Source organism: Pithys albifrons, chromosome 15, assembly GCF_047495875.1.
Source record: "Pithys albifrons albifrons isolate INPA30051 chromosome 15, PitAlb_v1, whole genome shotgun sequence".
Lineage (NCBI taxonomy): Eukaryota > Metazoa > Chordata > Aves > Passeriformes > Thamnophilidae > Pithys > Pithys albifrons.
The window spans coordinates 1,979,189-1,993,603 of NC_092472.1; the positions used below are offsets into that span (position 1 = coordinate 1,979,189).

The 14,415-nt window shown below is 46.6% G+C and overlaps 1 protein-coding gene across 1 annotated transcript in view; it reads left to right on the forward strand.

Annotated features, from left to right (window-relative positions):
- Window positions 1-14,415, forward strand: part of CTNNA1 (catenin alpha 1) — a 126,759-nt gene that overhangs the window by 26,841 nt on the left and 85,503 nt on the right. Inside the window, exons 4-7 of the mRNA XM_071570464.1 lie at window positions 139-305; window positions 1,027-1,146; window positions 2,816-3,082; window positions 6,719-6,922. Coding sequence (XP_071426565.1) covers window positions 139-305; window positions 1,027-1,146; window positions 2,816-3,082; window positions 6,719-6,922 — 758 coding nt within the window. The remainder of the gene's footprint in view (window positions 1-138; window positions 306-1,026; window positions 1,147-2,815; window positions 3,083-6,718; window positions 6,923-14,415) is intronic.

Consider the following 14,415-nt stretch of genomic DNA (forward strand, 5'->3'; position numbering starts at 1 on the left):
CAGCCACACGTGCCGTTAATGGCTGGCTGTATTTCACTGCTGTGCTTTATTTAAGGCTCAGGTTGGCTTGCCCACTGTCCCTGCAGCCCCCGAGGCAGTGCAGGGTGTGCTGAAGCCGTGCCCTGTGCCCCCGTGCAGGTGACCTGATGAAGAGCGCGTCGGGGGAGTTCGCGGACGACCCCTGCTCGTCGGTGAAGCGCGGCAACATGGTGCGTGCGGCGCGCGCCCTGCTCTCGGCCGTCACCCGCCTGCTCATCCTGGCAGACATGGCTGATGTCTACAAGCTGCTCGTCCAGCTCAAAGTGGTAAGGGCTGCTCTGTGCCGTGTCCTGCCTGGCACAGGCCGGTGTCACTCACACTGACCCTGCAGGGGTGCGGGCACTGCCTGGTGCTGGAGCGGGCAGGGGTGCGGGGCCCTCCCTGCAGTGGGGGCTTGTCACTTGTTCTTGCACTCATTGTCAGTGGCTGTTCACATTGAGTTGCACTTTGTTCTGAGCTTTTAGTGTAGAAACTGAGCTCTGGTCTGTGGCTGCACGTGATAGTTGGCCCATCTTTTCATAGTTTTCATCTTAGAAAAATAATTTGGTTTTCTTAGAACTTGTAGCTTCGGCAGACCAAGTTAAATGAAAGTGGAGTATTTGAGGAAGCCTTTTCTTCCCTTGAGTAAGAGGGTGATGGGTGGTTTGTGCAGAGTTTGAAATGAAATGAGGTTGGATACTGGGCCTGCCTTTGCTCATGGGCTTTGAGGACTTCCCTTGTGCCCCTCAGTGTCCATGGCCACAGCTCTGCTGGGCCCTGGGCTCCTTTGTGCTCCTTCAGATATGAGTACTTGGCTCTCTCTGGTAGCTGGTGACTATGAAATAGTAGCTAAGCCTTGTGTACTGTAGCCTTTGAAGTGTCTATCTCCAAAAAATAACAGGGGCCAGAGGAACATTGCTTTCTCTGTCTGCTATGAAATACATTGAGTTACTTTCTGACCTGTGGACTGTATTGCTTGGAAAAATATGTGAGTATATTTTCTTGTAGGTGGAAGATGGTATCTTGAAACTGAGAAATGCTGGCACGGAGCAGGACTTGAGTAACCAGTACAAGGCCCTCAAACCAGAAGTGGACAAGCTTAACATAATGGCAGCCAAAAGACAACAGGTACAGTGTGGCAGCTCTTTCTTCTGTATGTTACTTATTTTTCTTTTTCAAAGTAAGGGATCCTTGCTGCTCTTGGACAGTACCCATTCCTACTAATACTTTTTGCTATTTTTTTTCCTTTTAATTTTATTGCTGGTACTTTGTGATGCTCTGCCATGTTTAGGATCTTTGAGCTTGCTTGGTAAGCAAGAAAAGTCTGCTTGGCTGTGGGGTGCTGTTTCTGGCAGAGTTTGTCCTCAGTAGTATTTGCTGATGTTAATGCTTTAGTGTCTTAATGAAATGTCCATGTACAGGGGGCAAAAGTCATGGCTGGGCAGCTTTTCCAAAGAACTGAGTGGTGGTGCTCGTTAGTCCTGTGCTGAAATGCCCATTTGAGAAGGGTTTGAATCCCTGTTTGTTGTGGGTATGTTCTGTGTTTGCATAGCTTGTACATAACCTTAAATTGCGTGTGGAATTTGTTTTGTTCAACAGCACTGCTGTGACTCATTCTTGTGTAGGTAAGTTTTCAAAAGAAGGCAGAGGTGTGGGCAGTTCCACTTATCAGGAATAGCATAATTCTTGTAAAGCATTTTTTGCCTCTTTGTTCTGCTGATATGTACAAACCAAAATTGCTTATGCACCTCTGACGCTTCTTGGGACTTTTTGCACAGATTTATCTTGGAAAATAAACTGGATACAGTCTAAAATGGATTGCCAGTTGGTTATGTATCTCAAATCTGATTGCACTAAATGGGAGTAGGGTTGTGATGGCAATGCAATAAATGCTTCTAAACTGCTTTGTGATGGATTGTTCTGCACTGTGGGAAGTGGTTGTACAAAATCTATGAATCTGTACACCTGCTTGGAGTGCCCTCCCTGCTTGGAGTGTACCTTCCAGAGGTCACATATTGCCCATTCATTTTGAAGAGTCTGACAGAGGTATTTTTTTCTCAGTAAGGCAGTCCTCATCTTCATTGTCATCACCTCTTTGTTAGATTTAAGAGGTAACTTTAAAATTATGATGCTGCTAATAACTGTGTTTGTTCTTCCTTTTATAAACTTGCTGCTTGTGCTGGGCTTGGAAGCTGTATCTGATCGTTGTGCTTCTGTTGCAAAACAGGTGATGGTGCCTTAGAGAATTGCAGCAGAGTGTGTTTGGGAAAAGACTTATGGACTTGCTTGCTAATCTTAAATTAGCAGTAATTATAGTCATTGGATTAATTTTGTCTCATTGGAGGTGAACAAGAAGTTGAATGAGATGATATATTTGTTCTTCTGAAATTAAGTGCCTGAGTCTCTTGAGGAGAGTAAACGTCATCTTCTAGGTGTGATTAAAGAAAACATTCTGGTTGTGAGTCTGGGAGTTTAAATTTAAGATGATCTTGCTTCTCATCTGCAAGTGCAGGGCTGGACAGCTTTCAAATGCTGCTTCTCTGCTGCAGAGAGGAGCGACAATCTGGCATCAGATTGTGAATTGTGCAGTTGTGAATTGCCCTGCAGATGTTGGGTTTTGTCTTTATAAAGCTGTTGTGTTTTGCAGTTAGTTGAGCCCTGAAGAACAGGAGCACTGTCAGCAGACAGATGTGAGCACACCAAGCAGAGGACCAGCCTGTCTTCTGAAGTTGCACAGGGCGTTAAACGTGGGGGACATTCTCAAACGCCGTTTCTTCCCGCTTTGCTTTTCCCCCAGGAACTGAAAGACGTGGGTCACCGTGACCAGATGGCGGCGGCCAGGGGGATCCTGCAGAAGAACGTGCCCATCCTGTACACGGCGTCCCAGGCCTGCCTGCAGCACCCCGACGTCGCTGCCTACAAGGCCAACCGCGACCTGATCTACAAGCAGCTGCAGCAGGCGGTGACGGGCATCTCCAACGCCGCCCAGGCCACCGCTGCCGACGACGCTGCCCAGCAGCAGGGCGGGGGGGGGGAGCTGGCCTACGCCCTCAACAACTTTGATGTGAGTTCTGAACCCTTTGTGTTCCAGAAAAGGCAGTTCAATGCCACCCTGACACCCAGTCCTGTCAGATCTGGGAAGCTGAGCAGGGTCAGCTCGGTTAGCACTTGGATGGGAGACCTCCTGGGAATACCGTGGGCTGCAGGTTGTTCTAGTCCTGAGGACTTTGCTGTCACCATCCAAGCTCATTTAGGAGCAAAGAGTGGGGCCAGTTCTGCGCACACTGTGCCTCACCTGAGATGTCCACCAGGCAGGCTCGAAGGACACAGCCACATGGGTACAGTCCTTCCCAAGTCTGGGTACAGCCCTGCCCAAATCCAGGCTCCAAGGACACACCCACGTGGGTACAGCCCTGCCCAAATCCAGATGCCAGGGACACACCCACGTGGGTACAGCCCTTCCTAAGTCCTGGCTTGAAGGACACTCCCACGTGGGTACAGCCCTTCCCAACTTTGGGCTCCAAAGACACACCCACGTGGGTACAGCCCTTCCTAAGTCCTGGCTTGAAGGACACTCCCACGTGGGTACAGCCCTTCCCAACTTTGGGCTCCAAGGACACACCCACGTGGGTAAAGCCCTTCCCAAATTCAGGCTGGAAGGACACACCCTCATGGATACAGCCCTTCCTAAATCCAGGCTTGAAGGACACTGCCACGTGGGTAGAGCCCTTCCCAAATCTGGGCTCCAAGGACACACCCATGTGGGTACAGCCCTGCCCAAATTTGGGCTCCAAGGACACTCCCACATGGGTACAGCCCTTCCCAACTTTGGGCTCCAAGGACACTCCCACGTGGGTACAGCCCTTCCCAACTTTGGGCTCCAAGGACACTCCAACATGGGTACAGCCCTTCCCAACTTTGGGCTCCAAGGACACTCCCACATGGGTACAGCCCTTCCCAACTTTGGGCTCCAAGGACACTCCCACATGGGTACAGCCCTTCCCAACTTTGGGCTCCAAGGACACTCCCACATGGGTACAGCCCTTCCCAACTTTGGGCTCCAAGGACACACCTACGTGGGTACAGCCCTTCCCAACTTTGGGCTCCAAGGACACTCCCACGTGGGTACAGCCCCTCCCAAATCTTCCTTCACGAAGTCAAGCCATGATGGTGATGTTTAAGAAAAAGTGATAACTCAACTGTGTCCATTCACCTGGTTTAGTAGTGACAGCTTACTTGTATTTATGGTGCCTGCAAGGTCATTTTCTACTGGAATACAGCAGGTAAAAAAAAAAGTCTTTTTGCAAACTAGGGTTGATGGAATGGAGAAAGTTATATATGTGGTTCTTGGTGATTGAAGGCTGTCAAGTCAGACTAGCTCTGAAATAGCAGTTAGCCCACTGCTACCTTAGATGTAACCCCTTGGTTTATTTGAAATTGATTATTTCATAATATATTTATGTAATATATTCTTGTAGGTGACAGAAATGATTTATTAAAAGTGAACAATGTCTTTGGAATTGCCCAAACTACCTATTGAGAGGAACATGAAGTGGGAAGTTTAATATGATCTTTGGTTGGGAATGAAGTAATTTCACACTGATGTGTTGTACTGATCTGTCATGTTCTTTGTCTCACGTTCAGCACGTTGCTGAGGACAGCCATGCATTTTTACTGAGATCTTGCCTTTTGAAGCCAGGATTCTGTGTCTACCACTGATTCAGCCTCTGAATTTTAAGCATGTTAGCACTAACTTACCTCTAGAACTTTATTTAATATTGCAAAGCCATCACTCAAAAGGTATTTAATAGTTGTGGTTTTGTCAGATTATGCTCACAGTCTTCTTTTTGCTCTTACTACTCTTGTTCCTCCTTTCTGCCATGTTTCTTTTACCAGGATAAAGCTCTATTTGAGTTCTCCCTGTGCCTGGTGGGATGCCTTTCTCTGTGATCTCTTGGGTAACAAGAGGATGTCAGGGCTGTCTTGATCTTTGTGACTGACTTCAGTTTAAAGTCTGCCTTTCTGATTCCGTCAGCTGTGTGCTCAGTGAGCCTTAGGAGTGTGCCTCGGGTTCCCCTGAGGGACCACAGGTTCTCACAGGCCCTGTGGGAGGGGAAGGCAGGCCCTGCAGCAGCAGCACAGTGTCAGGGGCTGACTTAGTGCACAGAATTGAAGCAGCAATTCCATTCAGGTTTTGAATTGCCTTATCCACCTCAAACCATCCAACGAGATTTCTGATATGTCACTGTATTTTACTATACAAACCTGCCAGTAAAAAACTGGAGACTACTTTTTTGAGTGTTTTGCAGTTCACATAAGTTTGTGAGCTTGTAATTCCACCTTGTGAGGCTCTGTGCTAGCAGCAGTGCTGGATCAGCAGGCCTGCTCAGTGCACCGTGTGTGCGATGGCTTTGTCTCTCATCCCTGCCAGAGGAGGCTGACAAAACAAATGTGGTGAGCTTCTTGGCAGATGTTATCCCTGCACTTCATTTCCTGCTGCTGCTTGAGTGTTATTGTGCTCCTGTAACAGAGACTCTGCACACACATGCCCCCAGATACTCCAGTGATGGTAAAATATTAAATGGCTACCAGAAGATAACAAGCTGATTGTTATCTCTCCTTTTTGATGGTGCAGCTCATGCTACCATTGTATTAGCCACATGGCTACAAGCTTCAGGAGAGGTGAGGAGTGTGTTGGAGAGCACATGAGCACATGCCACGTTCTCATCCCGCTGTGATGGCTGTTTGGTTCCTCCATAGGGATATGGAATGTGCAGGAGGAGCAGTGGGGCTGATGAGGCTGCTGTACAAACTGAGAACCCCCAGTTCAAAAGACTTTGGGCCTTCTTTTATAATTAGCAACTCCTGCCCCTGTATCAGGAAGGAACCTCATCCAAACCCTAAACAAACCACCAAACCTTGAAATGGACAAATAATTTTTCTTTAAGAAGTTACAGACCTGTTCAGTGACCTGAAAGTAACTGAAAGGTGGTAGATCCTGCACAGCTGCTTTGGGGGAAACTTCCATGGGTGGTGTATTGGCCCCTTGAGAGCAGATACATCAGTGCTGCTTTTCAGCCTTAAGTCTGGTGGTACAAGCTGTGCTTATGAATACTCTGGCAAGATAAACCTGTGATAATTTTCTGCCGTGAAGAAATCGATTTCTGTGCTGTTTGAAACCTTTGTGTTGATGTTTCACTGGGGAATTTTTGAGAATACAGTTGTATTTACCTGCCTAAGAGCAAAGAGAAGGAAGACTGGACTAAGTAGGACAACGGGGCACTATATACAGGGCTAATTTTGGTTGTTTGTTTTCTTGTTCATGATGGGATAATTATATCTGACAAGTTAACTAGTGAAGGCATGTCTGGATTGACATGTAGTTAGGAAGAGTTCTGTACTTTGAACCTTATTTGCGCTGGCACTTTCGATTTTTGCCATTCATGTAACAAGGCTTCCCGTGGCCAAGATTTGTTTAGCTGTCAAAGCAGCACAGGAAATGACTAGCAATGTAATCTGCTGGGGAACCTCTTAGTAATTCTACAAAACTACTCATGAAAATCCTGCTTGGTGCCAAAACAGCATTGTTTGCCTTTTAGTGCCTTGTCAGGGCATCGCTCTGAGTGTTGCTTGCGTTGGTGACTTGTCAGTAACTTGCTGCTTGGTCCCGTCACTGATTACAGCCCCTTTCCTTTCCTAGAAACAAATTATTGTGGATCCGTCGACCTTCAGCGAGGAGCGTTTCCGGCCGTCCCTGGAGGAGCGCCTGGAGAGCATCATTAGCGGCGCGGCGCTGATGGCCGACTCGTCCTGCACTCGTGACGACCGGCGGGAGCGCATCGTGGCCGAGTGTAACGCGGTGCGACAGGCCCTGCAGGACCTGCTCTCCGAGTACATGGGCAACGTGAGTGCCTCCTGCTCTGCTCTGCTCTTTGGGGGGGCTTCAGCTCCGTGGGGTGAGCCAAAACGTGGGCTCGGAGCTGTGTGCCTCCGAGCTGGTTTGGTCTGTTCCAAGCAAACAGCAAAGAGTAGTCCTGAAGGGTTTGTCTTGAGGTCGGGTGAGACATACTTGAGTCATCCATGATACTTATCTTTTTAAATTGATCTCTAATCTTCCAAGCAACTGTTACCATCATAGCCTGCTAACCCTTTGGTGCTGCTTTTATTTTGTAACTGTTATATTGGTTTGGACAGGAATTCAGTGGAATTAGTCTGTTTTCCACCTTGGTTTACATGAGGTAACTGGGCTCATGCAAAAAGTAGTACTTCTGTTGAGTCTTGAAAAGTTTAACTTGTGTCATCTTTTTAGCTAAAGGCATAAATTGTCAGAATCAAGTTAGTTATTGTTGCTACTCAGTTTGAGTAGACGTGATGTATGAAGTCAAATATTTAGTGAAAAACCCCCAAGAGCAGTTTGTAAATACTGGGCTCTGAGCAGCTCTTTTCCAGCATTTAGGCACTGGATGTGCACACACAGTGTTGGAAGCCTGAGCCTGTTTCCACGGTTGGAGGAAGTGTCATGTCATGCGGATGAGCTTCTGCATCTGAAGGCATCATGACATAATATTGGGCTTCCTTCCTCTCCATTGCCCCTTTGCTCTTGTCCCAGTGGGTTTGCATCTGAGTGATGTGCTGTGTTGAGAGGTGAGATCGGGATATCGTAAGATTGACACTCTGTCTAGTTGTTAAATCCTGTTAAAGCTCATTTTGGAAATGAAGTTGCAGAAATGGCAAGAACTTAAGCTAATTGTGTGGCTTGTAGAACTGTGACAAGTAAAACTGTCTGAAGAAATCTTAATGGGAGTCTTATTTATGCTTTTGAATATGTTTGAGGTGAAACTTAGTTCAGAGAGAGCTTTTTTAGACAGCAGGACTTATTTAGGAACCTTGCTGTGTTAGGTACCTTAACTTCAAATCTTGGCAAAAGTGCCTTCAATTTAGAGTAAAACTGGTCCAAGGGCTGCCATGTGTGGGTTGGGGTGGTAGAATTTGATGAACAGATGCAGTGTGTGGTAGAGAGAAAGGAAAACAAGGATACCTGTTTACCAAAGAACAACAGTAATGGAACAGAACTGAAAGGCAAGTCTGATGTAGCCTGCGGGCTGAGCGAGGTACTTCATGTAGTCTGCCTTAATTGCTTGTGAAAGTAGCTTGTGCTCAGTGTTGACATTTTGTAGAACTTCAGAGTGCAGCTGGGAAGCAAAAGCGTGAGGTTGTGCCATTCAGAACTCCTTTGGGCAGGGTGTTTTATTAGTCAGTGAAGATGCATCAGCAAAAACCCCTCAAACAAATGTGCTGCTGGGTTGGATGGAGCCCTGTCAGCATGATGGAGAATGGAGCAGCCACCAAGGCTAATTGAACATGTAGAAGGGGTAAATGCTCGGTCTTGCATGTGAGAGTTGGTGGCATTTGTCTCATTGAAAGTTGGTCAATACCCATGTAAAAGTGCAGAGCTTTGCCTTCCTCTCTCAGAAATGCTTGTCCTCCTCAGCCATGTGCTCTTGTCCCTGACACCAAGTTAAAGTAATCACACTGGGACAGGAAGAATGTATTCCCTCTGTTATCAACTTTAACACATTGTGAAATTAGTGGAGCATGCTGAATTTTTTAAAGTCACTGCTATGTTATGATTGTAGACAGTGTAGTTGGGGAAATGAGATTAGAAATTCAGTGAAATGGAGTGGAAAAAGCAATTGATAAATTATGGTGGAAATGTGGGACGGTGTGTAAAAATCCATACTGTAAACCCCTCCATGATTAAGCTGAAGAATGACTAATAGTTGGGAATCTAAACAGTGAAAATGGTGTGATACATCTACAGGAAGAGTAGGGATGTGCTGACTTAGAGTAGTGGCAGAGGAAATGTCATTTCATGTATATGTATGATATACCCACAGCTTCTGGGATGCTCTGCTCCAGTCTCCCTTTGCAGCAAGAAGTGAATTGGGCATTAAATCTGTTAATTGCACAGCACTTGCTGTGCATCATAAATCCTCTACAAGTGCTAGAGTAAGAGGTATTTATTGGCCAAGTGTAAAAATTCAGAGGGAAGATTGGATGAGGAACACAGTGGAAAGGCTGAAGCACAGCAATGCCTTGAGGCAGATTCCCCTTTAGTTTTCAATGCCTTCTCTTTTAGTGACTTCCTCTAGCTTTTGGTTTTTCTTTCAGCTCTGTGGCAATAACAGGACTGTTTCCTGGATAGTTTATAACTGAGTTTAGTGCTTTGGGCCCAGAGTTTAACTGTTTCTGCGTGCTGTCCTTGAGGGTGTGTGAGTCTGGAGGCGCAGGAGGCTGTTACGGGGTGTGGCACAGGCCCTTAGCTGAGTAACGGGGTTTGGTAATAAACTGAATTGTGGCATCTCTTGACATCTGCTGCCATGGTCATGAATCCTGTGATTATGCCTGTAAAGGAAGGGCAAGATCTGCTTGTTCAGTGGTTTCTTACAGAAGTTTGAATGCCCTTTTTCTTAGATGTGTGTGTTATTTCCTTTCCCATCTATCACACCTATCTTGCCATTTTCAAGAGCAGTGCGATTAAATTTTGTGCATCAAGACCAGTGTTGTCATGACAATGGTCAGCAGTGGATCCTGCAAGCAAAAGGACAGGAACAAGGGAGCTGGGTAGTTTTACTTACCCCAGGTACTGAGTCTGTAGCTCAGGCACTTCCAGAGCTGGAATTGCTGACTGCATTTAGAGGCTCTTGATGGGCTTTTCCCCAATGAATCTGTGTAGTCCCTTATAAATTTACAGCATCCATAATCTTCCTTAGCATGGAGTTCTCCTTAACCGGGTGCTGTGTGCAGAAATATCTTTTATTTTGAAGTATAACAGCCTTGTGCCTCTTCTGTTGGATTTTCCTTCATATCATTTAGGAAAGGACCCTGCACAGCTACTCCTTGCCCCCGTGTTTCTAAGTCACTTAATGTTATTTTAGAGCCATGTCATGTAGGAGACTTTTTGGTCTTGGCTTCCCCAGAATGAAGTGTCTTAGTGTCTTAGCAAGATACTCAACACCTTGTCTCAGCTTTGTCTGTGCCCTCCTTACTGAGCAGCACTGTGGGCTGGGGTGAGTTTGTGGAGTGAATGTCTCAGTGCCTGGTGTGTGCCTGCGTTCCACAGAGGTTTGTGTCAGCTGATTTTAGCCTAGTGCTGTGGGCTGGTCAGCATCTGCTGTGGCAGTGGCTGTCTCCTTGTGTGGATCCACTCAGAGAATCCGAGCTCCCATGGCCCAGGGTGAGAATCACAGCATGTGAAAGGACTGGGATATGAGTTTCCAGAGTGTGGCTCATGTGAGCCAAAGTGCTGGTGTGGTCACATTCCCCCATCTCCTGTGCCTTGTCTGGACCTTCACGTTTGCTTTGAGGTTTGGGGACTGGAACTGCATCAGCTGCTGGGGGTTTGGGCAGTGTCATCTCATCTTCTGGTGTTGCTCATAGTCCTGAACTAACAGTGCCTGGCACTGACAGCTGCTGAGCACAGAGGGGGCTCCATGGACAGCCACCCTCAGGGTTCAGCTCCTGAGCCAGGGTGTCAGGAGGCTGCTCTGTGGCTGTGAGGTGAGATGGGCTTTCATTACCTGTGTCCTCTGAACTTCATTGGCCACTTGGTTTATAAGTCACATTCCTTAAAATGCCAGCTGTTCATCCCTTAATTCTAGCATGTGATCCTTTAGCTTTTCCCACTCCTCTTCCACTTTGCCTAGGGAGAGCTGTTTTCCATTATGGCTTTTGCTCACTTCTCACAATTCCAACAGAAAATAGTTTTCCTTTTTAAACTTGCATTACAGATCCCTCCTGGATTGAAATAGCAAACACTGATGTTTATTTGCATTTGGGTTTTACTTGATTCTTGCTGCTAGTGCTGAATGGCAGAGCAAGAAGGGGAAGGCCTGAAAGAATTCATTGTTGACTCTGAGCAGTGCTGTAAAAGCAGAGGGGTCCAAGGCCTTGGTTCTGGGATCAGCTGCCTGGAATGCAGTAAATTGACCACACCAGTAGTAGCTAAGTTTGTAATATAACTCACAGATGACAAGATCCAGATCTTTGTGTGATCTGTGGGAATCAGGCATTTTATTAATTAAATGGAAAAGTTTCAAAGCATATTTGAGTTTAGTTGGACATCAATTCCAGACTTAGGCAGGGCGAGAGGGCAGAGCAAAGCATCTAATTGAGTGATATCAAGATTATTAGTGCACCAATGAAGGAGTTAGTAGGAAATACAAGAAAATACAGTGGAAACAGTCTTTTGTGTCTATCTCTATGATCTTCTGTGGGTCCAAGTTGACTGGTTGCAGTTTGCTGCTAGTAATAAGAGTGAAGCAGCATTATGTTTTGATACTACTACCAGTTCATCCCAGCACTGCCTCTGCACTGGCAGCTGCTGGGACTCCTCTCCCAGTGCAGAACAGGTACAGGAAATGTCCCTGCTTTGCTGTGCTGTGCTACTCAGCTCTGCCTCAAAGTTAACATAACTGCAGTGAAAACGCTTGGGTATCCAAACTACTGAAAGTGAATGCATATGGACTGACAGCTGAAATATTTTTGTGTTTCTGAGAAGCTGAAATGTAGAACAGAGAGGTAAGAGTATGTGTCCACAGACACAAATCCACAAGCTTCAAGACCTGACACATGCATACTCTGTATTGTGACTCTGAGGGTGTTACTAGGGCAGGACTTGGGCAGCCTGCCTTGATGGCAGCTGTGTGTTTCACAGGGTAAAACCAGGAGATGGTTGGGTTGAGGCTGAGCTTTCAGGTTGGGATTTGGGGTTTAGTAGGGAAGGAAAGTGAAGGCCGTGCTCTGGAAACATAACCAGAAGTTTCCAGCCTGTTCTCAGCGTGCCTTGAGCTTGCAGGAGACATCAGTTATCTGACTGACAGGTAAGAGTGGAAATAAAAACCTCCTCAAGCTTTTGACAGTGTGTTTTTGTGGCTTGGTGTGAGCGCCGTGTGGGATGGGGATAGCTGGGCTCCTTCCATGGGCCGCTGGGCAGCCATGGGGAGGGGTGTCCAGCTCTCTTTGGCATGCACAGGAATGTGCAGAGAGCTCTCATTTTCAGTCCATTCTGCACCCCATCAGTTTCTAATGCATGTAGCAACCCTTCCATGCACACAGCAGTGACTCGGCCCTGTACAAGCACAAGTGCTGTCAGGAGTTGTAGTTTGGCGAGCAGGGAATGCGGACCCAGAGCCCCATTGTGTACCACATGCTCTGGTACAATAAAATCCCTTGTTACTACATTTGGAAATGATAAATCGTGTTACATAAAGTAGCTTGACAGGTCCCATTTCAATGGGAATCTTAATGCTTTCATATTAACATTCTAACTGTGTCCTTGACTGTCTGGATTGCATTAGAGGTGCTTGGCAGCAAATGGAGAAAAGCCATTGGGAGCTGGTTTCAGAGCAGGCATTGCAGACACACATCATTTCAGGCTGGGTTGTGTTCTTCTTTTTTTCTTTTTTTTTTTCCCCTCCCAGTTTCCATCTTCTCTTTGGCTTCAAGTGGTTGAGTACCACAGCTGGGTCTGCTTGGGAGTGGGGGTTGTATTTCTTTTGGTGTTGTGTTTTACCAAACTTACCCTGGTGTGGCACTTACTGGAAGGGAAGTGAGGTGGTTGGAGCTCAGGCTGCCTCAGGAACTCCTGCAGGCCAGCATGGTTTGAATCTTGGGGTACCTGAAGGAGGTCTCAACACTTCTGGTTTTAGACTTGGTGAACACACAACTTGCCAAATGCTTGTTTTACACCCTTGTGTCTGTGTTCAGGGCAGTCATGGAAATACACTGCTCCAAACAAGGGCTGTTTGCTCAGGCTTAATTGCACTGGTTTGCTTTCCTTCCCTAAGCTTCTCTGAGCATCTCTGCTTGAAATTGATTGGGCAGGGAAGTGCCTGGCTTATCTATTCAATATCTGCTGGGAGAAATCATTTGTCTTCAGAACTACCAGCAAAGGATATTTCTACTCCTGACACACTTGCAATTTACAGAATGGGCATGTGTTTTCATTACAGACTTGCCTATTAATAATGTTGATCCACAGCTTTCTATGCCCATCAAGGATCCAAGCTTGGAAAGGAACACATGTGAATTTGCACATGACTGTGAAGATCATTTATAGCAAATATCTATATACTGAAAGGGCTCTTGCATTGCCCTTCTAATGAAAGCATCTGTTTCTGTGGAAGTAGATGTGAATTAAAATGGCACAGTGATCTGTGTTGATGATAAAGGCGCTGATAAAAATTCTGCCTTGAGATAATCTGCACTTTCTTTTTTAATATTGTTTGTCAGTTTAAGATGCCTGAATGCTGATGTGATGGACGTGGTTTGAAAGCCTGGATGGGTTTTCTTGTTATGGACTCTGCTGCTCAGTAGAGAGCTGTGCTGTTATGCTGGGTTCTAATTTCCATAGACATTATCAGTTTGACAAAGATGCTTTTAAAAACAGAACACTTCTGAAGTGATAGAGTTTTAAGTTTAATGCTTACAGGCTGCCATGGAGTAAATAATTCAGCATCCTTGGAGCCTGATGAAGACGGTGAGACTTTCACACTGCGTCAGCTGGGCATTTTCAGGCCACAGGGATGAGCTTCCAGGTTGTTCACCCAACACCCTCCTGGTCTGGGACTTAGGTGGGCTGTGTTTTCAGGAGGCATTCTGGCAACTTTTACTACTTTGGGAGCAATACAGTGGCCTATGAAAGTAAACAGAAGCCGGTTCCTGCAAAGCTTTGAGAGTCTTGTGAACTCTGGCTTTTAAAGTTCTTCAGAGCTCCCTGTCATCCCTCTGGTTGCCCTGCATGTGGGATTGCTGGTTCAGAGATCCCAAACAGCTCAGGACACTCGGCCCTGGAGGGGGAGGGCAGCACTCTGGGCTCCAGGTGTTTGCCAGGGGTGGGCACACATGTCAGGCTCTGCTGAGGCTGCCAGCACATGGTGCCAGTGGCACAGCTTGGAACCTCTGGGTACTTTTGCAGGCCCAAGGCAGCTTTTGTGCTCTGCAGTGAGGATGTATCTCTTACAGAAGCATGTGACTGGTCTAGTGCCTCCTGAGAGAAACCCAGAAAAGCCCAGCACTCACCTCAGGTCTGGTTCCAGCAGGAGCTTAGCAGTCCACTGAAATCTGAACTCATCTCTCCTTCCACTGCCTTCAGCCTTTGCTGCTTGTTTGGCACAGAACTGCTAAAGAGAACTCTTAAATTGAACAGATTTGACAGTAGCTGGGACTCAGTCTGAGCTGCCTTGTACAGCAGAGCTCACCCTTGCAGCCTTTCCATGCTTTGCAGCATTTTTGTTGTAGACTCTTAATATGTGTAGAAGCAGGGAGGTTGCTGCCCTGACTGCCAGTGCTCACTGCAGCCATGTGTGCAGAGCAGCTGAACTCTAATGGGATTGA